The sequence below is a fragment of the Mixophyes fleayi genome, chromosome 4 (assembly GCF_038048845.1).
Source record: "Mixophyes fleayi isolate aMixFle1 chromosome 4, aMixFle1.hap1, whole genome shotgun sequence".
Taxonomy (NCBI): Eukaryota; Metazoa; Chordata; class Amphibia; order Anura; family Limnodynastidae; genus Mixophyes; species Mixophyes fleayi.
Window position 1 is genome coordinate 48,253,497 of NC_134405.1, and position 25,604 is coordinate 48,279,100.

Below are 25,604 nucleotides of genomic sequence, written 5' to 3' on the forward strand. Positions count from 1 at the left end.
TGGGGAAGCAGGGCATTGTGGTCATAGACAGCCCGGAACTACGACATGGCCCCGTGATTCTGGGGATGAACATCCTCCGAGGATTAGACCATATGCTGTGGTCCGAGAGGGGTCCGGCTTACTGGAAGAAACTGGGGTCCAACGACCGGTACAACAGGCGCTACAGCAGGTGAACCGCCTGCGAGTCCCAACATTTCCCCAAGGCCGTCCTGCTCCCCTGGGATCCATCCGCACGAACTATCGGCAGGAGGTGGTCGTTCCCCCTCGGCAGGAGCTCCTGTTGTGGATGAGGGTGGGGACCAAGCGGAGGCTCGAAGGCCGGGAGGTGCTCCTCGAACCGGTATCCTCGGGCGGGACGGAGGAGAGCAACCAGAGGATGCCAATGGTTGGCCGTGCACTGGTCAGGATACGGGAAGGACGAGTCCCCGTTCGTTTCTGTAATATGGGCGACCAACCACAGAAAATACCGCCCAACACCCTGCTGGCCTTGCTCCACCCAACCACCGGAGAAGAGGTGGAGACCACTCAAGATGTGTCGTTGTTCCCCGACCCCCAAAGACCTTGGACCATGGTGGTCCAAGTAGCACCCCCGGAACAACCCACCTCCACCTGGAATGGACGGGTAATCCGTGAAAGCATGGATGTTTCAGAAGGTGACCTACCGCCGAACGAAATCCAACAACTGGAAGCGATGCTGTGGAGAAGACAGCGAGTGTTCTCCCGACACGAGGACGATTTCGGGCTAACGGATCAAATGGAGCACGAGATCCATACGGACGGGGCCGTGCCGGAGAGAGAACGTTACCGTCAAATACCCCCGAAGCTGTACCAGGAGGTCAAGACCATGCTGCGTCAGATGTTGGACAACGGGGTGGTGACTGAAAGCCGTAGTCCCTGGGCGGCACCGATCGTCCTGGTGCGGAAGAAAGATGGCACTGTCCGGTTCTGTGTGGAATATCGGAAGCTTAATCACTGCACCGTGCGCGATGCATACCCATTACCACGCATAGAGGAATCACTCGCGGCGCTGGGCCGGGCCAAATACTTTTCTACGTTAGATCTGGCAAGCGGCTATTGGCAGGTACCCGTGGCCGAGAAGGACAGGGCAAAGACGGCGTTTATTACACCCATGGGGCTATTCGAATTCCAACGAATGCCGTTTGGGTTAACCAACGCGCCAGCCACCTTCCAGCGACTCATGGAGCGCTGCCTCGGAGATCTGAATTTTGAAGCCCTGTTAATCTACCTGGACGACATCATCGTATTCGCATCCACCCTGGAGGAACACTTAGCCCGCCTAGACCTGGTGTTCCAACGACTGGAACGGTTTGGGCTGAAACTCAAGCCGAGGAAATGCCATCTGCTGAAGGATCAGTTGGAGTACCTGGGCCATGTGGTGTCGCGGGACGGAGTGCGTCCCACCCAGGACAAGGTATCCGCGGTGACCAATTGGCCAGCCCCCACGACCATCACGGAGCTTCGAGCGTTTCTGGGCCTCGTTGGGTATTACCGCAGGTTCATCAAGGGATTCTCCAAGATCGCCGGACCATTGTTTGACTTGCTCCGAGGAAGCCCTGCGGGAGCCAAGTCCCGAGTGGAGGCGTGGAATGCCCCCCACGAGGCTGCTTTCACCCAGCTAAAAGAGGAACTTACCCGCGCCCCCGTGTTGGCATACGCCGACTTCAGCCAGCCGTTCATCCTGTACACGGATGGCAGCCACCAAGGGCTAGGAGCAGTACTGGCCCAGATACAGGATGGTAAGGAGCGCGTGATCGCCTATGCCAGCCGGACCTTGCACGACTCCGAGCGAAACCCCGCCAATTATAGCTCCTTCAAACTGGAGTTCTTGGCAGTCGTGTGGGCCATGACCGAAAAATTTGCAGAGTACTTAACGGCCGCGGAGGTGGAGGTAGTCACCGATAACAGTGCACTGGTGCACCTGGACTCGGCCAAATTAGGAGCCTTAGAACAACGGTGGCGAGCCCGCTTGGCCAAGTTCTCTCATCGCTTCCGCTATCGCCCCGGCCGGAATAACGGCAACGCCGACGCACTCTCCAGATTCCCAGTGGTCATGACAACTCACTCCAAAGACGAAGAAGAGGAAGAAGTGGAAATCCCAAACTTCACGCGGTTTCACAAAATGGTCTCCAAGACACCGCTAGACGCCAGAATATGCGCCACCCTTCTTGCCAACCAGATGCCAGACTGGGCCGCAGAACAACAACGGGACCCCGGTATACGCCAGGTCTTCCAGTGGTGCCAGCAGGGACACTGGCCCTCGAAGGGGGAGAGGAAGCGCCTGCCGGTGAGCGAACAGAAACTTGTGGAGCATTGGAACCAGCTGGCGGTGCACGAGGGCGTGCTGCGACGCCGCGCCTATTTGGAACACGAACTACGGCCGGTGTGGCAGATTGTGGTGCCAGCCGAAACCACGCGGCGCCTGGCCGAGGAGGCCCATGTTCGAGGCGCCCACCTGGGGGCCATGAAAACAACCCAATGGCTAAGACAGCGGTTCTATTGGCCAGGGCTGCCAACGTTAGTGGAACAAGTGTGCCGTGAATGCCGAAGATGTGGCGTGACCAAACCCACCCAACAACGGGTGCCCGTCCACACCATCTCGTCGGGACGGCCCCTGGAGCTCCTCATGATCGACTACGTGGCTATCGGAGAGTCTACCCGCGGACACCAGTATGCATTGGTCATGACCGATCATTTTACCAAGTTCACCGTCGTGACCCCTACTCGGGACCAGACGGCTGAATCCGCCGTCACGGCCGTTGTGGAAGACTTCATCAGGAAGTACGGCTGCCCGGAGCGAATCCACTCCGACCAGGGAGCCTGTTTCCAGGGGCGCATCATGCAAGGACTCTGCGACATGTATGGGATACGCCGGTCTAGGACTACCCCCTACCACCCCCAAGGGAATGGCGGGTGTGAGCGCTTCAATCGGACCCTAATCCAGATGCTGCGAACCCTCGAAAAGGAACAGCGGACCCACTGGCCAGCCGCGGTGCCGGATCTTACGTGGGCTTACAACAACCGAGTACATAGCACCACCGGGTACACACCCTATTTCTTAATGTTTGGCCGAGCAGGGAAGGACATGCAAGAGCTGGCTCTGGGACCGGCAGAGGAGGAGCAATGGACATGTCCTGCCTGGGTCATGGAGCAACGGCGGCGGCTGAAGATCGCATGCAGCCTTGCCAAACACCACATCGAAGCCAAGATCCATGATAGCGCCCAGCGAAAGGCACCCCCGGACTTCACAGAAGGGCAGCGCGTCATCGTCCACGTGTCTAAACCGGCAGACAAGCTACAAGAGAGGTGGGAAACCGCCCCCTATGTGGTCCGGCGGCGGTTGAGTCCAGAAAGCCCCGCCTACGAGGTTGAGTCCACCAAGGTACCCGGACTCACGAAAATACTACACCGAGACAAGCTGAGGCCCTGCCTGTTCCACCAGGCCCCAGCAGAGGACCCGGTTCCGGAAATCCTGGGACCCGCACCATGCCCAGGGGGTGAAACCGAGAAAGGGTGGGTGGAGGTACCCCGACCAGCTTTGCCGGGCTCCCCCCGAGATAAAAGATCGGACGACCTCGCAGAACCACCCGGAAACGTAGGATGGGAGGCGACAACCCTACAAACCCCCACCCTTGGCCCCCAGACGCAAACGGACCCGGATCGCCCTGTCCCTTCCTCTCCGCTAAGACTCATGGCGCCTCGGCAGTCACAGAGGAGCAATCGAGGCGTTCCGGCCCCACGATTCGCCGATCCGCATTTCGATTGGTCCCAAGCCGTCATTGCAGGGACTGCAATGGGAAACGTAGGGGGATGTGTGGAGACGCCGGCTCCACACACGGGCCGCGGGCCAATCACGGCGCCCGCCCACGGACCAATCACGGCTCCCGGCCGTGATGAGGTCATAGGGAAGCGCCTGGCCCGGGGATATCGTCGGCGGCCACGTGGGAAGCGTCCTGTTCGGCGGGAAGTGAAGCTGGAGGAAGGACGTCCGGACGCAGCAGCAGCACCCACAGCAGCAGCAGCAGCAGCACCCTCAGCAGCAGCACCCACGGTAGCAGCAGCAGCAGCAGCACCCACAGTAGCAGCAGCAGCAGCAGCACCCACGGTGGCAGCAGCAGCACCCTCAGCAGCAGCAGCACCCTCAGCAGCAGCACCCACGGTAGCAGCAGCAGCAGCAGCACCCACGGTGGCAGCAGCAGCACCCACGGTAGCAGCAGCAGCACCCCCAGCAGCAGCAGCACCCACAGCAGCAGCAGCACCCACAGTAGCAGCGGCAGCAGGACCGAAGAGGAGTTACGCTGACGTCGCGAGCGGAGGACCTAGACCAGGTAAGACCCCAGTGGGGACCACCCCTCCCGGGCCCACGCCCGCATCCTATCGGACACTCTTTACCCGGGCCCAGGGCCTTCTGCCGGCGTCCATTAAGTCTGCCTTTCCATTTGGTAGCTCCCGTTAAACCCAATAGGGCACCAGGCCCTGAGTAGATTCCCTAGGGCGCGAGGCCCTCAGGTCACCCCTGGGCTTTAGGCCCTGCCTTGGAAGTCTGTCTTTGTTCCCTCTCTCCCTTTTCCTAACCGTATCACCCTTGGGGCAGAGTAGGACAGGAACACACACACTCTGCTTTGATATTACACTTTTCCGTGTTAATAGTGTCCTGGGTATTGTACTGTGCAATTGAGTATTGTATTGTGAGTATTGTACTGTCAATTGAGTATTGTATTGGGGGGTATTGTACGGTGTAGTGGGCGGTTGGGGCGTGTTGTGTCTCCCTGCAGGGGTCGGAAAGTGGTGTGTTGGGACTGATCGCCGGGTGGACTCAACTCGTTCCCGAGCCGTGCGTACGGCCTAGAAAGGGCAAGTAGGCAAGCTACGTCCCACCCCAGGGAGAAGGACCGAGGAGGGTCTCCCGAGCCGGTAAGTATTGTCTATCCCCTTTCCCTTCCCCCTTCCGTGTAGGCCCTGGTGGGGCAGATCCTTGGGCGGCGGTGTGGCACGACTTCTTCAGGGGCTGGAAGAGATCCAGGTCTCCCTCGGTGCCTTGGAAGTAGTGTAGCACAGCCCTTCTGAGTTCCGAGGGCGGTTCGGGCGTTCCGCGGTTCCACTGGGGCAGTACAGCCCTGCCCTGGTGAGTTCCGGGGTTGGTCACGGCCGTCCACGGTTCCATTGGGGTGTCTGGCCTGAGTTCCGGCAAGGTTGCCTGGCGGTTCCAGGGCAGACGGTGCCTCGTGGGGTAAAACGGAGTCCGCCCGCACGCCGGCAGGAGACTGACGGTTCTGGGTGGGGACTGTGATACCTCGCGGCGCACCGCCGGCGGAGTGAGTCTTGTCCCCACACTGGTGGCCCTCCCCAGAGGGGAGTAGGGAGTTCGGGCGAGAACGTTCTCTACCCCGAACTCTTGGAGCCGCGTGGCTTGGCCAGAATAAAATGGAGAGTCGCCAAGCGGGGCTGAGTAACCCTCTAGTCCTGGGCGGCATTCCGGACACCCCCTTCCACTTCCCCCATTGTTTTCGTGCCTCTGTTCCTCTCGCACGCAGGAGGGACCGTGACTGCAGCAGAAGCCTCCTGCACTTGACGGGTTCCGCCCATAGCGACCCTCGGGATCAGGTGAGAACCTTTCCCCATTACAGGGGATCCTTTGAGACGTTCTTCGGGAGTACCGGTCTCTCTCACACAACCCCACATCTAAACTACATTTGTTACTAGCATGTGCAGAGGCACCTGTCCGGTGAACTACCCGCTGGGTGGTGAGTAAGAGGATCTCCAGAGGTAGGAGCTTTACAGAATACACCTACATTACCTGATAGGCCAACAAGGGCACAAATAAAAAAGCTGATTTTTACCTGACGGGAGGCACATTATAGAATATGCTGATGACAACTTATTTCAGCACCTTAGAACATGTGCACATCGGGATGGGTATACTGACCTTCTCTGACTGTCTTTTCTTGTAGCTGTAATTTGCTTTATCACCGGGGCATCCACCTGTGAATTACATAGTGTTAGTGCACTGATCTTCATACTGCATTTTATAGAATGATTTAGGATGATATTATACTGTATTATACTGCAAAGTGTGGCTCTCCAGACTGAGCTTTCCTGCGATCATTCCACTCAGCGCTATTTGCATCCAAGTCCATTGCTGTCACTAAAAAGCAGAATAATCTATGGTGCAGCTAACGCGTTTGGGTCAGTGCAATGACTAAGGGCTAACACTAGCCTGAAACGCATGAGCTGTAGAATGGATCACTCTACTTTTATTTAATTATGTTATAACTTTTCTGGATTTTAGAAGATTACAATTGCTTTCTCAGAATGCAGATTATTTACTGTATGCAGTCTTGTACTCTGAGAAGCTATTACCCTTTTAGCAAATTAAAACAAAAATAACAGCGCACCAGTCTCAGAGGATCGTAAAAATGCATCCATATAATTATAAATCTGCTGCAGCTTGTGTGAGCCGGAGCTCCACTTTATTGTGGAAACTAGCATGTGACGTTGTGTCTTCTTATTATCATTTTAGTGTTTGTAGAGCATTTCTCAGTGAACCCCACGCATTTGTTGGATTAAAATATAGCAATAATGTAGGGAAAAGAATCCTAAAGAAGTTGAAACTCACAGAGATGACTTGTGACTGTGCTTCGGTTGAAAAAGAGAATTGTCTCCATTTCTACATGTACTTTTATTTGATTTAATTTGATTATGGTTTTGTTTATTACTTTATTTTAACATAAATGTAATTATTTATTTTTCCTCTCTGCTTGTGGTTCGCACTGTCTGCCTGCGCCAATTGATTTCATTATATTGGATATATACCATACAGCATCAGTTCTCTAGCCAGCCTACCCATGCCTATTTTGCATTAAATGTAGTAAAAACAATTACAGAATCCTGTTCCCACTAAACTTATTAAATAGATAGATTGTGAGTCTGAATGCACGCACACAAGTAATGTGGCTTAGCATTCTGTACTGGGTTGTAATGCGTGTCTTACTTACATAGCAACTGACAAAGATATGAATTGTGATATTTATATATATATATATATATAAATATACACACACTCATAATCAGGAGTTCATTTATGACCAAACAATAAAGCACAGCAAGTTCTAAAGGCATTCCATGGCAAGATGCCCTATTTTGTGAAGGAGCAAATGTTTGCTTTGGAAGATCTTTTCGTATAACCAGACTGTGTTGCTGTAAGTCCGACAATTGTAAAAGTGAATTTCTATTATGTGTGAGAGATATTTACATGACATACAGGAAGTAGAAGGAGGACAAACTTGAAAGCATTCCCTACTTTGCTCAGTGGAGGAGGGTATTTTCCCAGTGTAAAATATGATTGTAATGCTAGGTCCGAGATGAGATCATCCACTGCTTTCAATGGGCGCACAAGTGAAACAAGGCACACAATTGTGCTCCAATGATCCACTCTATTTAAACGATTATTTGTAACAGTACAAATCCATGCAGCCAAGAGAAGCAGTAAAGCTGGGTATACACTACAGAAAATTAATGTGATTTCTGTAACGATTTTACCAATGACTGAAAGTACCAATGAGCATGCAGATTTATGCGCACACACTACAGGTTTTTGACCCAAATTTCGTAACAATCACACGAATAACGACTGTTAGGTTTGATATCGCATTAGTGTGAACACTAATCAATCATGATTTATCGTACCAAAGCACATTCTATTGTTTGATTCGATATTATAAACTGACTTAAAATTACTATCAATGATGGAACGAGGTTGGATAAACGTGGAAGTGTGTATGTACTCACGACCAGCAGTGTAGGCAGATCTCCATAGAGTTTACAGAGTCATGATCTTTTCCAGTGGCGCACGCAGGGGGGGGTTTCTGGGTCTCCAGAAACCCCTCCGTTAACTAAGTGCCCCACATAGCGGAACTATACTATAAAGAAGCATCCGCGGCGGTGCTGTATAAAATACAGCAGCTCCCTCGCTTTTTTTTTTTTTTCCTGTGGCGGGGAAACCCCCCCCCCTTACAATCCTGCGTGTGTCCCTGTTTTCAGTAGATGGTTATGACAGATGAGGAGCACAGATCTTAAGGTAAATTGTGTAGGTTTGTACACATGACTCCGCATGCTCATTGGGACTTCCAATCATTGCTAAAATGTTGCAGATATCTAATCAGGAGAAATTTTCTGTAGTGTGTGTGTGTACCTAGCTTTACCTTCAGATCTGTGCTCTTCATCTCTCATAACCATCTGCTGAAAAGATTGTGACTCTGCACACTCCATAGATCTCTGCTGGTCATGAGTGCGTACACACTTCCACATTTACCTGACATCGTTCCATCATTGATCGTGATTTATAAAAGGTTTATAAAATCAAATCAAATGATACGATGTACTTTGGTACAATAAAACATGATCATGGAAGAATACATATATATATATAGAGTACATATCTAATGTGATTTCTTACCAAACCGACATTTATCGTGTGATCGGCACGATAATTAAATGGAAAACCTGTGGGTACCAAGCTTTACCTTTCAAGGTTATAATAGCGAAATGTGGATGTCGGGGGGAGAGGAAACATACAATGTAATTCTTTATTGATTAACAACACAGACCGGATAAGTGAAAGGCTGCTGGCAGATGATGAGATAGTAACACAAACCAGCAGTAGGAGACAGGACACTAGATATGATTATTCAGAGGCAGATCCACGCAGACAGGAACACTAGCACAGGATTTAAGTTGCGTGCTAACAGTATACAGACAGAGTCAGGGAACAGCAGATACAAACTAAAGTCCAGGGGCAAGCAGCAAACACAGTCAGGGAAAGAGGCTAGGGTCTGGAAGCACAAAAATCATCATCATCATCAGCTATTTATATAGCACCACTAATTCCACAGCGCTGTACAGAGAACTCACATCAGTCCCATTGGAGCTTACAGTCTAAATTCCGAGAGAGAAAGAGACACTAGGGTCAATTTGATAACAGCCAATTAACCTACTAGTATGTTTTTGTGGTGTGGGAGGAAACTGCAGCACCCAAAGGAAACCCAGGCAAACACAGGGAGAACGTACAAACTCCACACAGATAAGGCCACGGTCGGGAATGGAATGGAACTCATGACTCCAGCACTATGAGGCAGAAGTGCTAACCACTAAGCCACCGTGCTGCCCAAGAAATCAGCATGGATACAGGCAAAAGGAGATTCAACGCACGAGAAATACATAAAACAGTTAAGCTGCAGAAATGCTGGAAACACAGACACAAAGCCAATGATCTGGTAAGATCTTATTATTCTCAGGCAGTGGTCTAAATATACCACTAGATATAAGCAGCAGCTAACATTGTGGGGAGAAGCACTGAGCATGCGCCAAAGGAATGCACACTGAGCATGCTCAGGAACTTATTAATCATCATCATCAACATGTATTTATATAGCGCCAGCAGATTCCGTAGCGCTTTACTCCCATACACACATGCAACTGAGCATGCCCAAGTACTCTGAACGTTGCATAGATATCACAGAAAAGGAGTGATCCAGACAGCATACTGATAGTGGTCAGGCAAGTAGTACTAGGTAGTGCTTTCACTGGAATTTTTTATAACTTTGCACCAACTGAGTGGTGCAGTCGTAAAGTGTCTGTGTAGGCGTAAATTTCATTGTACTTTGGGGTGTAAATCTAGATATGTGTAGTCCAATAAAAAGGTGAAAAAATGGAAAAGAGGATGTGCTTATTTGGACTGTGCCATCCGCTTGTAAATGACCCCACTGTATTTATTGTAAAATGAAATAATCTCACAATTCTCACCTCGTCTTTAGTTTCCTGAGTTGGTTCTAGTGTAAGAGAATCCAGGCGCAGTTCTCTAATAACCAATTAAAACAGAGAGTGAGACACACTGGTAGGAAAATAAGAACTAGTGGTTATACTATTAGAGCCACGACACTGGAGATGGAAGCATGTTTCATATACCGCATATATCATACTAACAATGACTCAGAAGGAATGCTCTAAAAATGGGGCAATACAGAGATGCCGATAACTTGATAGGAAATAGAATAGGCAGCAAGTTCTCAAGATATGACAGACCATCAGATATCTGCAGAAGGATTGCAGGACAGAGATAAAGATACATTTTTAATGGAAATGTCACATGACTCACGCTCCACGCTCAGCAGGACTGTACCCTCCAGAATTGGCAGGAATCGCTCTGCGCACAATGCGGAGCCAAGTTAAGGGATCAATGTTCATCTGTCTTGCACGGAGAAAGCCCTTTCCTGTGTACAAATGGTGACATAACACAGCGTTTAATAAAAGATGCAAAATGCACATATAACCAATATTCACATTCAGAATTGCAAAATAAGAACTAGCATTCTGAAAGTCATAAAAATGAATTATTTACTAATACAGAGCTGAACAAGGTGTCAATAAGCTTGATCCAGTTTCATACCAGATGTACACTAAAGACACGTAACTGCCATGCAGAAATTAGACAATCACTGTTCATCACAGACACATATCTACACGTATGCATATCCAATGAAATGTATCAATACAAAAGTAGTATAATTACAAAATACAAGGTAGATTTTAACTTATACCTATCAACAATTAAAGGGAACTATCAACACCAACTATTAATCCATTGGATCATTTAAAGAGTTATTCAACTCCCACATGCACACTAGCTCAGTCACACCCATTGCTCGGTTCAGCATTGTCCTGGTATTTAGAATCATGGGCACCTCTGCTGGTCAGCTTGTGTAAACATCTAGTAGTACCATAGTGGGAGAAATCTGAAGAACTGCCTGGAAATGACAGCTGTCATTTCTAACCAGTGACAGGTCTCTTCCTTTTCTGGTGCATATAGATGTTTACATAAGGTAACCAGTGGAGGGCCCCTTGGAGAGATAAAACCAGTACACTACTCAATTAGTGCCAAGGAAGATCCTTCATTAAAGTTCTAATGTGGGAAGTAAAAGAATAAGTACTGTAAGGTGGAAAATGATTTGAATATTTCTGCCTGGAAATAGAGTCTATTTACTGCTCCATGTGTCCAGTTTTTCATAGGACAGTCCATGTTTTTCTGTAATCTTTAAAGCAAATAGGGGGAGTCATCCTTATAGAATTATATTCCGGGGCGCATCTATAGTGAGGCGAGGTGAGCTTCATGCCACAAGCAACACCATGGAGAGACGGGCGCGGCACATTCTGACAGTGAGAACTGGCATGTAAAAGTCTCTGCATTTGCCGTTGTTTATCTCTCACCATGGTGCTGCTAACTCTGGTTACCTTCCATGACACTGTATGTGGTCCTATCTCATTGTCCATTTCCACACAATGGTCCTAATTCCAAATATTGCGTCATTTTGGCCCTGCCCCTGTAACGTAATGACGCGTCATTTTACAGCGGGGGGACGGGGCCAAATGCTGCGATTTCCTGAGAATCGCAGTATTTTGGACCTAATTCTGTCCACTTCACTAGGAAGTGGGCAGATGCGGGAGACAAGTATGGGACAACATACCTCTCAATTGTCCTGATTTTGGCGGGACAGTCCCAATTTTAGGGCTCTGTCTTACTGTACATGTTTGTCCTGCAGGTGGGAATCATTGGGAGGCATCTTCTGTTTACAGCTGCTCTGCATAAAAGCGCAGTGGTGAAAGGGTGCAGTATGTTTGGGAGGGAAGAGACATTTCTAATGGGCAGCCTAGTATATGACAGTGCTAGGTAGCCCTCTGGGGATAGGCCACGCCCCCTCTGTGATGTAACCACGCCCAAATGGTGCCAGGTTCTAAAATGTTGGGTTAAGCTTCACTCAAGTCACACTCTTCTCACAATATGCACACAGAATTACACTGGTACATAGATTCACCCAATATACATACCTTGTTCTTTGGAAAATATCTTCTTCTGTCGACGTAGTTTAGAAAATCTTTCGATCACTGGATTATAAAATGCTACCTGAAATACAGTACGATAATATACATCCATTATGTTGTATACAGAATCTTAAAGGAGCACTATCATGGAACAGATGTATTACATGTAATACATAAGACGCTATCCAGTTTCCAATGCTAGAAAAACAAACAGTCAAGTTTATGTTTCATTAACTTAGATGAAAAATTACAGAGCCGCAGCGGCCTAGCCGCAGGAATGTGCCTGACATACAGACTTGTAGAATTAGTTATTTATATGTTTTTTGGACATAAAAGATTATTTTATCTATATACCTCCAGAGTGGTCGCCCATTACTTTGCAATATGTAGGTACAATTTATACAACAAAGAGTGATTATATTCATAAGGAAAAGTTACAGTGTAATGAAAACTTTAAAATGAACAATTGCAACACATAAACCTAGGCCTGATGTTCCCGTAATGTCAAAACTGTATTACTTTATAATATGCATGGCTGTCATTCATTGGTGGAATGAAAAATCTCTATAGCGGAAACAAAGCAGAAACTTCCCTTCAATGTCCTGTTCACTGCCACTTAGGACCACCCCCCGGTTTATATTATCTCTCTACCATACTGCTTGTTTGAGCCTCAGTTATGTCTTGATAAACCGTGGCAGAGGCAACAGCAGGATTGCCTTTATTTTATGTGCTACATTTGTATATTTGTTTCTCTTACAATGGAATTTGGAATTTGTGAACCCAATAATGTGTTTCCCTTGTAATAAATGCCCGATTGGTGTATATTGCATCGTACTGAAAGTATAGGCTGACTCCCAATTACTGGCTTCTAAGAGCACATCTGAATATGAAGTTGTTTCTGTAGTTGCCCGCTAAACTGTTGAGGTACCCCTAAATGTACACCTGTCTCCAAACTTTTCCTTGCTATGTTAGAGGTCCCGCATTCGGTGTAGTGGAGTCATTACTTCCTACACATGACCTGGTCATGTCCAGGGGCGCTCAGTCAAACCGCTATTAGGGCCGGGGGGTAGGCCGGCCGGCCACCCCCCGGATGCAATATAGGCTATTTTCAGCCGCGTCAGCACACAGGCGGCCGCATCACATGACAGGGGACGCGGCTGCATCCCGTTTCTTGTGATGCGGCCACCTGTGTGCCCCCCGGGCTTCCCTCTCCCAGCCCGTGCCTGGTCATGTCCCAGGGTACATGCATATAATTGTCCTTTATGTAGCCTGTAGTATTTGCCTGTGGTGGAAAAACCTGGTAACAAAACAAGTGGCCACCCAGACTCTGCTGAACCACACACTAAACTATCAGTGGTTATCCTAGTAGGCCTCACCACAGAAGCCCCACACAACAGAAAGAGAAGGGGAAGTGGTATATTATATAAGGAGGGGAGTGCAAAAATAAATTACTTTAGTGTGTACTGATCCTTTCATCATCATCATCATCTGTTTATATAGGGCCACTAATTCCGCAGCGCTGTACAGAGAACTCATTTACATCAGTCCCTGCCCCATTGGAGCTTACAGTCTAAATTCCCTAATATACACACATATACATCCTTTAAGCTTAAGATGGAAATTGATCTCCTGCCTCAGTTCATGGTTGCTCAAAATTCCATTAGAAAAGCTGCATTTGGCCGCCACTACAAATTTTGCGGATAATTTGGGTCATTTTACTATTTGCCCTTAAACATATCTAAATAAAAAATGTATGTACCTCGCACAGAAGGTTTCCCTGAGGTTCCAGTTCCAGATATGTTTCATTCCTCTGGTCATCTAGAAATTCTTCTAACTTTACATATTTGATAGCACAAAGAGAGCGGAAATCTCTTCTGTACACAGAGACCTGCAGCTCCCGCGCCTGTATATAGAGAACACATAGATGCACAACAGATAATACACACAAACACAAATAGAGGTGTACCCGTGCATAGCGGGAATTACCTTAGATCTGCAATCCAGCACTGAGCACTAGTGCTCCAAGCTCTGCACTTATGTCTGTAATGTGTTACGCTTGCACCTTATTATGGGGGTTCAAATTCTGGCTTCACTGGGCTCCCCTGACTAATTATAATGTGCTATCACACAATGAGATTTATGTGCCAGGGAAGCCCAGAGTAGTTGAACCCCGAGAAGCTGTATACATAACACTTACTGCCAGGATCCAGAGAAATGCAGAACTCAGTGGTCATGCTGGATAACAGGTAAAATGTAAGTCACTAATATTTAATTAAAGTGCTATCAAAAGTGGGGTTAGATAGGGCAAAAAGAAATCAGAAACATATTAATAGTATCGTCTATATCATTTTCTTCACTTCTCTTTTCTCCTAATAACTTCAACCAGATTTAACTGCAACCACGTCTCTATAGACTCCTCTACTTCATCTTCTGCTCACCCTGTTCCTCTATTTTACTTTACACCTCCTATTCCACATAGAGTCCATCTGTATCTCTCTCTCTCTCGTCACATCTCCTTTATCTCTTTCACATTGTCTATTTATACTCCTCTTCTGTCTCATCTACTCTGTTTCTCTCCCCAGCCTCATCTCCTCTACTTTCTCAAGTCTCATGTCTATCTCTCTCTTTCCAGTCGCATCCCTTTATCTAAATGCTGTCTCCATCCCCAAATCCCCCTCCCTCTATCTTTTATCTGAGTTCTGTTTCTCACCAGACTCATCTCTTCTGTTGAGTTTCATCTCCTCTCTTTCCAGTTTCATCTCTGCTATCTCTCACTCCACTCTCAACTCTTCTGTCTTTCTCTCCAGTCTCACCTCTTCTTCCTCTTTCAGTTCAACTGTCTCTCTCACTAGTCTCATCTGTTCTATCTTCCTGTCAGCTTCATCTCATCTATCTTGCTCCCAGCCTCATCTCTTCTATCTTTCTCTTAAATCTCATCTTCACTATTTTACTCTCCAATAACAGTACCCCTGTACGGTTTTCATCTCATCTGTATTTCTCATTAGACTCATCTGCATTGTTCAGTATCATCTCCTCTCCTTCCCCAGTTTCATCTCTTCTCTCAGTATTATTTCTTCTTTCTCATCAGTTACATCTTCTCTCTTTCTTCAATCTCACTTCTTCTATCTTTTTCTGCTGAACTGTCTCTCTCACTTGTCTGATTTCCTCACTTTCGCCAGTCTCATATCTGTTATCTCTCTCTCCAGTTTCACCTCTTTTCTTTTTCTTTCCGGTTTCATTTCCTCTCTCTTCAATTTCATCTCTCCCTCTTTCACTCTCTGTTCAGTTTAATCCCCCCCTTTTCTCTCTCTCTCCAGTTTCATGTCCTCTTACTCTACATTCTTACCTTTTCAACCTTCTTCTACCTTTTTTAACTCATCTCCTCTTTTGCCAGTTTCATCTCTTCTATCTCTCTCTCCAGTCTCACCTCCTTTCTCTCTCTCTTTCTTTTTCATCTCCTCTCTCTCTAGTTTCATTTCTCTCTCTCTCTCTCTCAACAGTTTCATGCCCCCCTCTCTCTCTCTCTCTCTCCAGTTTCATCGTCTTTCTCTCTCGTCAGTCTCATGTCCTCGTACAGTCCAATCTTACCGTTTCTACCTTTTACAACTCAACTGATTCATCAGTCTCATCTCTTCTATCTCTCCACCTAATCTCTTATATCTTTCTTGAGTCTAATCTCATCTATTGCTTTCTCCAGTTCCATCCCTCTATCCCCCCAACCAGCAGAGGCTGGCTGGGCTGAGCGGCAGGGGAGCATCTTGCTCCTAGTTGGGTCCATTAGTGGACTACCTTGGGCTAGGTCACTGGGCTACCTGCATTTTTTTTTTCCTCTTGAGTCTAACCTCCTCTATAACCTTTATTCCTCTCTCTAATACATGTCCCTCATCTTTCCAATATGTTCTCTATGTCCTTTCTTGTCTATCATTATTGCTACATCTTTGTTTTTCTCACCCTCTCCAGTTGTAATTTGAAAACCTGATCCCACGTGTCTCGTCCTTCTGTCTTCCAAGAAGTCTGCCCTACCACAACGTTATCGAGTCGTAGGACAACACTGATCTCACCTGAAGACACAAGCAATATCTACTGAGATAACGATAAATCATATTTTGGGGATAACATACATACATACATAAATACATTTATTACATGACATTTATGTAAAACATACCACAAAAACAAATCCATATGTAGAACACTTTGCAGATTATATGTTAAGATGGCGACACACAAAGTAATTATGCAGTTTAGTGTCTCAACATCTCCACATGGGTGGCCTCAAAATGAGCGTGATACTCATGACCGATATTGGCCTGTGTATCTGGTAATCTTCCGATCGCACTATTAGGTCCCCGTGCTTTATGGAAAAGTTCTAGCGATGCTTCCTTTGGCCCTTTACCAAATAGCCATATCTCCTTTGTTTTGGCCACCCATAGGTGTGGCAAACTTGGAAATTATACAGAGTGGCAGGATTGGCCAATGTGTGGTCAGCTTTAAACAGACACACCTTCCAATGAGATTAATGTCATCCAGTACACAAAAAACCTGCTTTGGTTCTTCCAAATGCAGTTATCTGCACAGGATTTTTTCATTGATAATAAAGATGTTTTTTGGGAAAGAACATCAGCAAACTTTTATGTTTCTAGCAAAAAGGACTGTAAGGAGTGAATAGATATACAATGCCAGTTTTTTTTAATGGATAATTAGGTTTAATATGTTTTTTTGATATAAACTATCCTAAATAGCTAATTATTATTAATAGTAGAGGGAGTTGCATTTATATAAAATATACAAAATGTGAAAATATTTTAATAAGAGATATATACAATGTGTTTGTATCTGCCTTCAAATGAATGGATCGCCCTGGAACTTGGGGACTATCAGTGAGACAGGAAGAAATGTAAACATTACCAAACTAGTGGTATCAGGACAAGTGGCATCTAATCCCATAGAAGGAAAGCCCACCCCTGAGATACATTGACCTCTGTCTGGAGTTCTCTATTAACATAACTTAATTGCATTCAATGTACAACTGTATCTATAACGTATGATACAGTATATGGATTGTATTTTTCATTTATTGTGTATGTTGGCTTGTACAGTCATGGCCAAAACTTTTGAGAATGACACAAGTATTGGTTTTCACAATGTTTGCTGCCTTCTGTCAGATGTAGCTATAGTATACTGAAGTACAATTACAAGCATTTCATAAGTGTCATAGGCTTTTATTGACAATTACATTAAGTTTATGCACAGAGTCAATATTTGCAGTGTTGAGCCTTATTTTTGAAGACCTCTGCAATTCGCCCTGACATGCTGTCAATCAACTTCTGGGCCTCATACTGACTGATGACCGCCCATTCTTGCCTAATCAATGCTTGGAGTTTGTCAGAATTTGTGGTTTTCTGTTTGTCCACCCACCTCTTGAGGATTGACCACATGTTCTCTATGGGATTAGGGTCTGGGGAGTTTCCTGGCCATGGACCCAAACTTTTGATGTTTTGATCCCCGAGCCACTTGGTTATCACTTTTGACTTATGGCAAGGTGCTCTATCATGCTGGAAAAGACATTGTTCATCACCAAACTGTTCTTGAATGGTTGGGAGAAGTTGCTCTTGGATGATGTTTTGGTACCATTCTTTATTCATGGCTGTGTTCTTAGGCAAAATTGAAGAGTCAACACTGCAAATATTGACTCTTTGCATAAACTTAATGTAATTGTCAATAAAAGCTTTTGACACTTATGAAATGCTTGTAATTTTAGTTTAGTATAACATAGCAACATCTGACAAAAAGGTCTAAAAACACTGAACACAAACTTTGTGAAGACCAATATTTGTGTCATTCTCAAAACTTTTGGCCATGACTGTATATACATAATGTCTAAATATGTTTATACAGTAGCTAATATTACAAATATAAACTCATATTTACTTGACTGTTCATCACTGCGGTTCAGGCTGGATGTGCGTAAATACATGCTCCGCCCAGTGCGCACTTTTAAGCTCTTTCCCTCCAAGGGGCTGTTTCCGGGTAACCAGAGAGGTGCGCTCCGTGTACGCCCAGGGACCGTGTCTAACAAGTCTGTACAGCCCAAGAGACGAACCTGTAACACGCCTGTAAGAAATTATTGGATTTAGAAGAAAATTCAATGTTTTAAAGACATATTTTTCTCGTGTCATCTACTTTTCTGGACCTGTAGTTGTTTACAACAGCAGTTATAGTTATGTCCTATAATAATAATAATAATAATAATAATAATAATAATAATAGCCTTGTCCTTACTGTACTGTAATGGCAGCAATTTAAATGGAAATACAGATATGAGACATATTGTTCAGAACGCTTGGGACTCCATAATATGGAACTCTATCACTAAAATATACTAAATTACATTGAAAATGACTCAAAAAAATGAGCCCTGCCTTTCTTTACTCCGCACATGAAGTCCCTTTTAAAATGTGTATCAATGCTGCTCAGAGTCCTGTAGGAGGAGCCACTTGATGATTATGTCTGTGTGTTTCACATTCTCCTCCTTATTCATTTATTTATGTAGCAGTGCTCCTCACAGTGATAGCTCGGAACTTCCTGGACAGCGGTTTTGCAGCTAACAGATCCCATATCAGTATAGTGACCAGGCACTGTGTGTGGGGTATTTTACATGAAATGGACTCAATCACCCTGCATAGTATTTGCATATGCAAAGTTACGCCTTACAAGTGTGCGGGATTACCTGTGAGCGGGGCGGATTTAGAGAGAGTGCTGTATGGAGAGGCAGGTGAGGGAGCACCGAGTCTTGTTGGAGAGACACACATAGCCATCTCCTCTCGCAAGAGACATCTTTTAGGGTGGTCATGAGGTAAGTCCTCAAGACACCTCTGAAGAGACAGCGTCAGCAGATCCAGCCTCTGGCGAGACTCTACAAGGCGAGACTGCACCTGATCAATAACAGACAAAAAACAGTCTTAGATTTACTTATTCTGACAGCCTGCTAATGCACATAGACAGAGAATAAGTAGGACTGAAGTAATTCACACTTGCAATCATAAAGAATCATGAAATCAGTGAGCAAAATGTTGTTTTAATGATGGACAGTGACATAAGTTAGGCCCTACATGGGGGATGGGAGTTTTACTACTGAAGACCTCATATGAAAAGAGTACATGGTTGGGTCATATGAAAAGCTGTGAGTCTTCACATGATCAGCTATGTGAAATATGCTGGTATGCAGGCTTAAATGTTTTGATCAAAATATGAACCAATACCTCATGGTTTCATTTTGCTAGTTACACACAGATATGCAGTGATAAGGACAAGCGCTGACAACTGTCTTTTTTTTTAAATACAGAAACAAAGCTGAAATCTTCACCATTCATCTCCAATCCATGTTGTTCTTGGTAGAGAACTTTCGGAGGGACGCTACTTCATAGCACTAAAGGGTGTGCACAGTATTCTCCGCAGCAGGAGATACAGAGCAAGGAGAAACCACATGGCATGTATTTGTTTCTATAAGTTATGTTTAATTGGGCTGACAGCAATGAAGTAAGTTGTGGTAAACCGTTTAAATGTTCACAGAGATCACTTGAAGAAAGAAGACCTTTATACACACCTCGTTCACCGCACTCTTCTCCTGAGCCTTAACACCACCCAGCATCCTCAGGGCATTCTCCGCTCCCTCAGACACAGCCCACTCCACCCGGTAGTGGTGTCTCAGCTCCTCGATGTGGAACTCAGTCTGTGATAACTCCGACGTGCCTGTGGATAGGGGCGAGCAGATGAGGATGTCCCTACTCTCCAGAAAAAGTTATGGTTCTGCATAATATAACTTGTCGAGTCCTATATGCTAGAAGTAATTCTCAGATCTTACAGTCTATGCTACAAAAGGTTGGACTTTAATGTGAAATTAGCACTTGTGCAGAGTGATCCTCAAACGATTTTTCCATCTCTCCTCTATGGGACCAAGCTTATGGCTGCTCTCATTGGACGGACTATCAGGGCACATTGGTGCAAAACCAATGTGTGCCTTCCAGGGGTGTCAGGCAGATCTGACAATCAGCCCCTTTTCTTTACAAAAATGTCCATAGCAACAGTCACAATTAGATTTAGATCCTTACTGTATCTGGATTGACTGAATTCCCCTAGATTAAATCATGGAGTGTCTTTTGTGTACTGAATAAATGTCACATCACAGCGGTGTCCTGATTTTAGAGATCATTTGTACTCAATAGGAAAACCATACATTTATTTGCAGTAGCACAGTATCCAGTATATCCTATAATCGTCACTTGACCCTTCCCCCTTACCTGCCCCTGACGCAGTCTCCTGGGAAGCCCTGCGGATCTGTGTGCGCAGAATGTGGATTTTTGTGTCACTATCAGATAACATCTGCTGAGCGGCTGAGAGCAGCTTCTTATCCTGTAAGACAGCGTACCTGCTAAACAAGGATCTTGAATACACCAAAATAATGCATAGAATAATGATTTAATTAGGTTTTCACTTGCTGTAATAATTGCCCTTTCACTAAATCTTCCTAATAAATTTGGGAAAGGAGGGGCATAGAGGCCTAAAGTTTAATTGGTGTGCAGTCTCATAGGTAACAGAAATAATCCATACAGAATGGTGAAGTCAAATACAGAGGCATGACCAGTGATGCCACAGTAACCATCTCAAGAGCTGCTTAATTATCGGCTCCATAATCACTGTGAGGAGGGAAATAATGTATATAATTAATATATTAATAATATATTATTAGTAGTAAAAATTCTGAGAAAGCTTAAGAGGGTGAACACCTTGAAACAACCCCTGCTATTTAGAGCAACATCCCTGCATACGCACACCTAGCTTTACAGGGATGGGCAAGGATTCCTGGGACAAAATAATGGGTATACAAAGACCTAGAGAGCGGGTCTTGTACTTATTATAAGACACAGTTTGCACCTTACAGTTTCACTGCTTTGGGGGAATTTCACTACCAGATGGAACTTGGCCGATAAAGTAAAAATCATCAAACCAACAAAGTGAAACCAGTAATAACGACAGCCACAATGTCATCCCATTCTCATGATTAATGTAAGACACAAATGGGTCTAAACTAATATGTATGACAAAACAGGCGTTATAGAGAGTGGTCCCAGTATGATAGCAGGTTAGACTTTGATGTCACATTTTTACTATTACCACAATTTCATCATCGGCCAAACCACAAATCCAAGCGCAGATTGTTTTTTATGTGAGTGTTGCCAACTGCTGTGTACGTGCAACTTGAAGTGCACTTGGTGGATGAGTAGGCACATCTGTGGGTCTACAGATTTTGCGGCTCATTAATAACCCTTACTGTCCCTAGAATGCGTCCTGCGCTGACAGCCGGCAGAGGTCAGCGATGGTGGCCCAAACCATCTAAGCGATCAAGCACTCAGACCAGGAGTGTGTGAGTAAAAGCAGCTTCTAATTCAACAACATCTGCGGCCAATTAGAAGCTACATCACTGTCTACATACTGAGTGGGACTTTGAATACTCGCCAACATTTCAAAATAATTATAAAGGACACTTTGCTGCTTGCTGCTGACCTAGTGCATCCAGTCACTTCCTGTTTGGGAGGAATTTGGTCCTCTACGATCCCCATAATGGCATGTTCATTGAGCCTGGCATTTTTTTGCATTTTGAATATCGATAATAAATGTACATTAACTTGTAAAGCCATATGAATAAGAATAGTGTGACTTGCTTTCAATAATATTATTATTATCTTTTATTTATAAGCACTAACATTTTACTCAGCTCTGTACTTTGAGGGGGTTCATGACATAAAAAAAAGTAAATATAGCGACATAAAAATGAAGGTAAAGATTGCCCTGCTCAAGTGAACTTACTAGATATAGAGTAGGGTTGTATAGTGCCGTTGGCCAATACTGAAAAATAGGGACAGTTCAAGTGTGAAAGTTTCCTGACATTGACATGACCTTGTTCCTGGACGTTAGTGCCAACTTCTGACATCTCTCGCCTCTACCCGCTGTCCCCAATGGCAGTGTTCGGCAGCAATTTAAAAATATTGGGGTTCCCAATGTGATTACCTAAATAGCAGAATTTATCTAAAGGAGGAAACATCCCCTTTAAATCCTGCATTTACTTCCATTCTTCCACTTTTAACAAGTCACTTTCAGATACAGCTATTCCAATCCGTACCTAGTGACCATAATAAGTATTTATACAAAAATGTATGCACTTAATAAAACAGGTAAAAGATAATGGGAAAATATACTGTATTGATAAGTAGCAGTAAGCTGAACTTAATTGTCTATTCAGGTTCAGAAAAACATAAGCATATAAATAACTCAGTATAGAAACCCTTCTTTCCCCACGTCACTTACTAATGTGACAGCTGGCACTTGGTTTAAATTTCCAAGGCAAAAGGAAATATCACCCGCAAACAGCAAAGGACTAGTGCTACCATGTGTCAATACAAGATACAATCATTTATGTGTATATGTTATAGGGCCACTCTCTGTATAAATATACTATATGTTCTAATAGATTATTTTTGGCTGTATGACAAACATTTTACAAGAAAGGGAGTGTATATAATGAATGATTGGGTAAAGGATAGGGATTATGGGCCTGATTTCGAGTTGTACGTAAATCCAAATGTGACCAGTAAAAATCCACTTTGCTGCACTAAGCATGTGCATTAAAATACAGCCATATTTATAGTAACTTGCACTTGTGATCTCTGGAGAGGGGGATGGGGAGCGTACACTGTTGAGTACAGTAGGGGGTGCCCACATACAGCACTTAGGCTCATCCAGGCACCTCTGATGCCAGCAATGCCAAAAATTGTAAAGTAAAAATTCTATTAAATGCTACTGTGGAAATACAAGTCCCAGCAAGGCCTGGCAGTAGTTGAATGCTCATCGATGCAGATGCTGAAGGAACTACATGTGCCAGCATGTCCATGGTTGCCATGGCCTGCCAGGATTAGCCCGTAGCGATATTCAGCAAAGGACTGGCTCTCTCTAGGCTAGGGGAGGGGGTGCATGATTTGACACTGTGCTGCAGGCAGACTTGCCAACTTTTTTGTATTGGCCTCTGGGAGATCCACGATCAGGTGGCCGTGTGGGGGTGGGACCTGGCGAAATGCATGATTTTGGCCCGGCCCCCACCTGCTTTACCAACTAAGTCAGCAGGATCCGGGAGGTTGCCCTGTTTTCTAGGGAGTCTGGGAGGACTGCCAGAAATTCAGGAGTCTCCCAGACATTCCGGGAGAGTAGGGAACTATGGCTGCAGGACTCCCTGTTATGTGACAGCCCAGCCTGGCATAGACATTCTGCTGGTTATCACCTTTGTAAGAGTCCCCTCATGCTTGCTCTCCCCTTGCATTAGCAGTTAGCCATAGCTCAGGTGCTGGTTACTTTTATTTTGGTGGGTTGAATATGTCATGTTTTTATTTAGAGAGACCAAAGATAGTATGGACACACTTGCATAAATATAAATGGAATAAATTAAATACATTTTCTTTAATGCATTTCATGAACTAGATAAACATTAGGGTGTGGCACTACCGCTATCAGAAAGGGAAGGGCTTTAAAGATAGTAAGACAGTCAGAATTATGCATCTGATATTTCATGTTGCGGTCAGGATATGTAGTTGTATAGTAGATAAAAGAGGGTCTAACAAGTGCAGAGTAGTGTGAAAACAGGAAGTTTAAATGAATAAGGAGGATGTCCACATGTGATAATAGGACATGCCTTGAGCTGATGATTCTGCATGCTTGAGTCACAGTAAAAACTCTGCAGTTATTATGCAAACTGCCTGCACAGATGGACAGTAACATTAATCTGGGGGAGTAGACATAGTTATGTACAGTGCATTACACAATGCACAGGAGCTCAGCTGCACTCTTTATTTTTGCATTCTCAATAACCTCCAGAATAATGTAAATTACATTTTTTCAATTAGTAGGAAATCATGATGATTTCTGATAATTACACCCATTTGATTCTTCTCCTCTCTATTTCCATTGCTGCAATGTCCATTCCCACCCCTACCACGCAGTGATCTCTCCAATACACCATATCATGACTTTCCCATCACTACCCAGTCATGTGCATTTTCTGTCTATTTCCTCAAATTAGATAATTCTTTTCTCCTTTATTTAACGTAAATATGCACTAATCACCCTATGATGGTGTGATGAAATGAGGAGGTGAGACATTCCGTGTGGCTGAAAACCACAAGGAATGAGTGGGTAACCTTTGTTGAGCCCACTTGGCTGTACAGCGCCCCCGTATCGTGAGGGGGTCCTTACAGAGGCAGCTTGGTTAGTAGCAGAAGCTGAATTAGGGAAGGAGGTTCTCCCTGTATAAGAGCTCCTTGGAAAGTGCCCCCATACCTTGAGCGAGGGTCACTGTAACTAGGAAATGAGTCCCCACTGTGAGGTACAGAAAGAGCCCTGCGGTAGTGTAATGATAACATCAAGTAAGCAGAGGCCCTGGCTAATGGGACATTGTGAGAAGACTGCCTGAGTACATAATAACTGTGCATTTAACTGCACAGTAACAGCAGCATAGTTCCCAAGTAGTTAAATGTCACTGGATATTGGAATGCAATTTGTCTCTGCAATGGGATGGGGTGCACCACGACACGGAGAATCCCTGGATAGTGGTATATGGTTAATCCTGGCTGGAATGAGTGCAAGAACTTATGAAGTATGTCCATTGTTTGCTGAGACCTGGAAGAGAGAGCCAAGTATTTTCAGAGCGTGTGGAACTACTGCACAGAGGAACATCGGGTACACAGCTGTGTCATTATTGATGCTGGAAGTAAGAAACGTGCAGGTGGAGTAACTGAGTGAAAGTATAACATCCGCTGTGTTATGTGCTGGAGGCATGTGGGAGAAGTTGTACTTGTAACCGGTAAGTTTATGCGCAGGAGGAGAAGGCGATTGAATAAAATGTTCTTTTATTTGTCAGATGGCCTGGTGCCCAACATTTCTTTAATATTGCACTGCACCAATACTGGGTTATAGAGTAGAATAGTACTATTCTGAGAAATCATTTATGAACTGGAAAAACGTGTCTCAGTTGAACACCACTCTTACACTTTTTAGAGCTTTCCCTCTTTGCAACTTTTATGTGGGATTGTCTAGATGAAAACATATATGATATAAGAGTACAAATTCCACCTCAATGTCCTGGCTACTATAATTTTAAATTCAATTCAACATTTCTTCTGCTAAAATACAGCTTGGTAGAGCCTAATTTATTTTCTTTATCGGGAATGTCTTTGTTACATGTTCCACAATCATACATTTAAATGATTTGCCACTAAATGCGATTTCCCTTATAAAGTGCACCTGACAGGTGTCAAACACGTCCCATTTAAAGTATAGGGGCCCGATTCATTAAGGATCTTAAATGAAGAGGATTCTTATTTCAGTCTCCTGGACAAAACCATGTTACAATGCAAGGGGTGCAAATGAGTGTTCTGTTTTGCACATAAGTTAAATACTGACTGTTTTTTCATGTAACACACACATCAACTTTAAATTTCAGTGTACAAATAAGCTATCAAGTATTTGTGTGTTACATGAAAAAACAGTCAGTATTTAACTTATGTGCAAAACAGAACACTCATTTGCACCCCTTGCATTGTAACATTGGATTCGTCCAGGAGACTGAAATAAGGATCCTCTTCATTTAAGATTCTTAATGAATCAGG

General features: G+C 44.9%; 1 protein-coding gene across 2 annotated transcripts in view; it reads right to left on the reverse strand.

The window, feature by feature from the left end:
* LOC142151351 (serine/threonine-protein kinase N1-like) overlaps window positions 1-25,604 on the reverse strand; it is an 80,134-nt gene that overhangs the window by 15,880 nt on the left and 38,650 nt on the right. For both annotated transcript variants that reach the window (XM_075206892.1, XM_075206891.1), the window contains exons 4-13: window positions 20,193-20,304; window positions 19,499-19,644; window positions 18,623-18,827; window positions 17,824-18,006; window positions 15,844-15,953; window positions 13,652-13,795; window positions 11,899-11,974; window positions 10,172-10,286; window positions 9,820-9,874; window positions 5,945-6,000 (exon numbers count right to left, since the gene is read on the reverse strand). In XM_075206892.1, coding sequence (XP_075062993.1) covers window positions 5,945-6,000; window positions 9,820-9,874; window positions 10,172-10,286; window positions 11,899-11,974; window positions 13,652-13,795; window positions 15,844-15,953; window positions 17,824-18,006; window positions 18,623-18,827; window positions 19,499-19,644; window positions 20,193-20,304 — 1,202 coding nt within the window. The remainder of the gene's footprint in view (window positions 1-5,944; window positions 6,001-9,819; window positions 9,875-10,171; window positions 10,287-11,898; window positions 11,975-13,651; window positions 13,796-15,843; window positions 15,954-17,823; window positions 18,007-18,622; window positions 18,828-19,498; window positions 19,645-20,192; window positions 20,305-25,604) is intronic.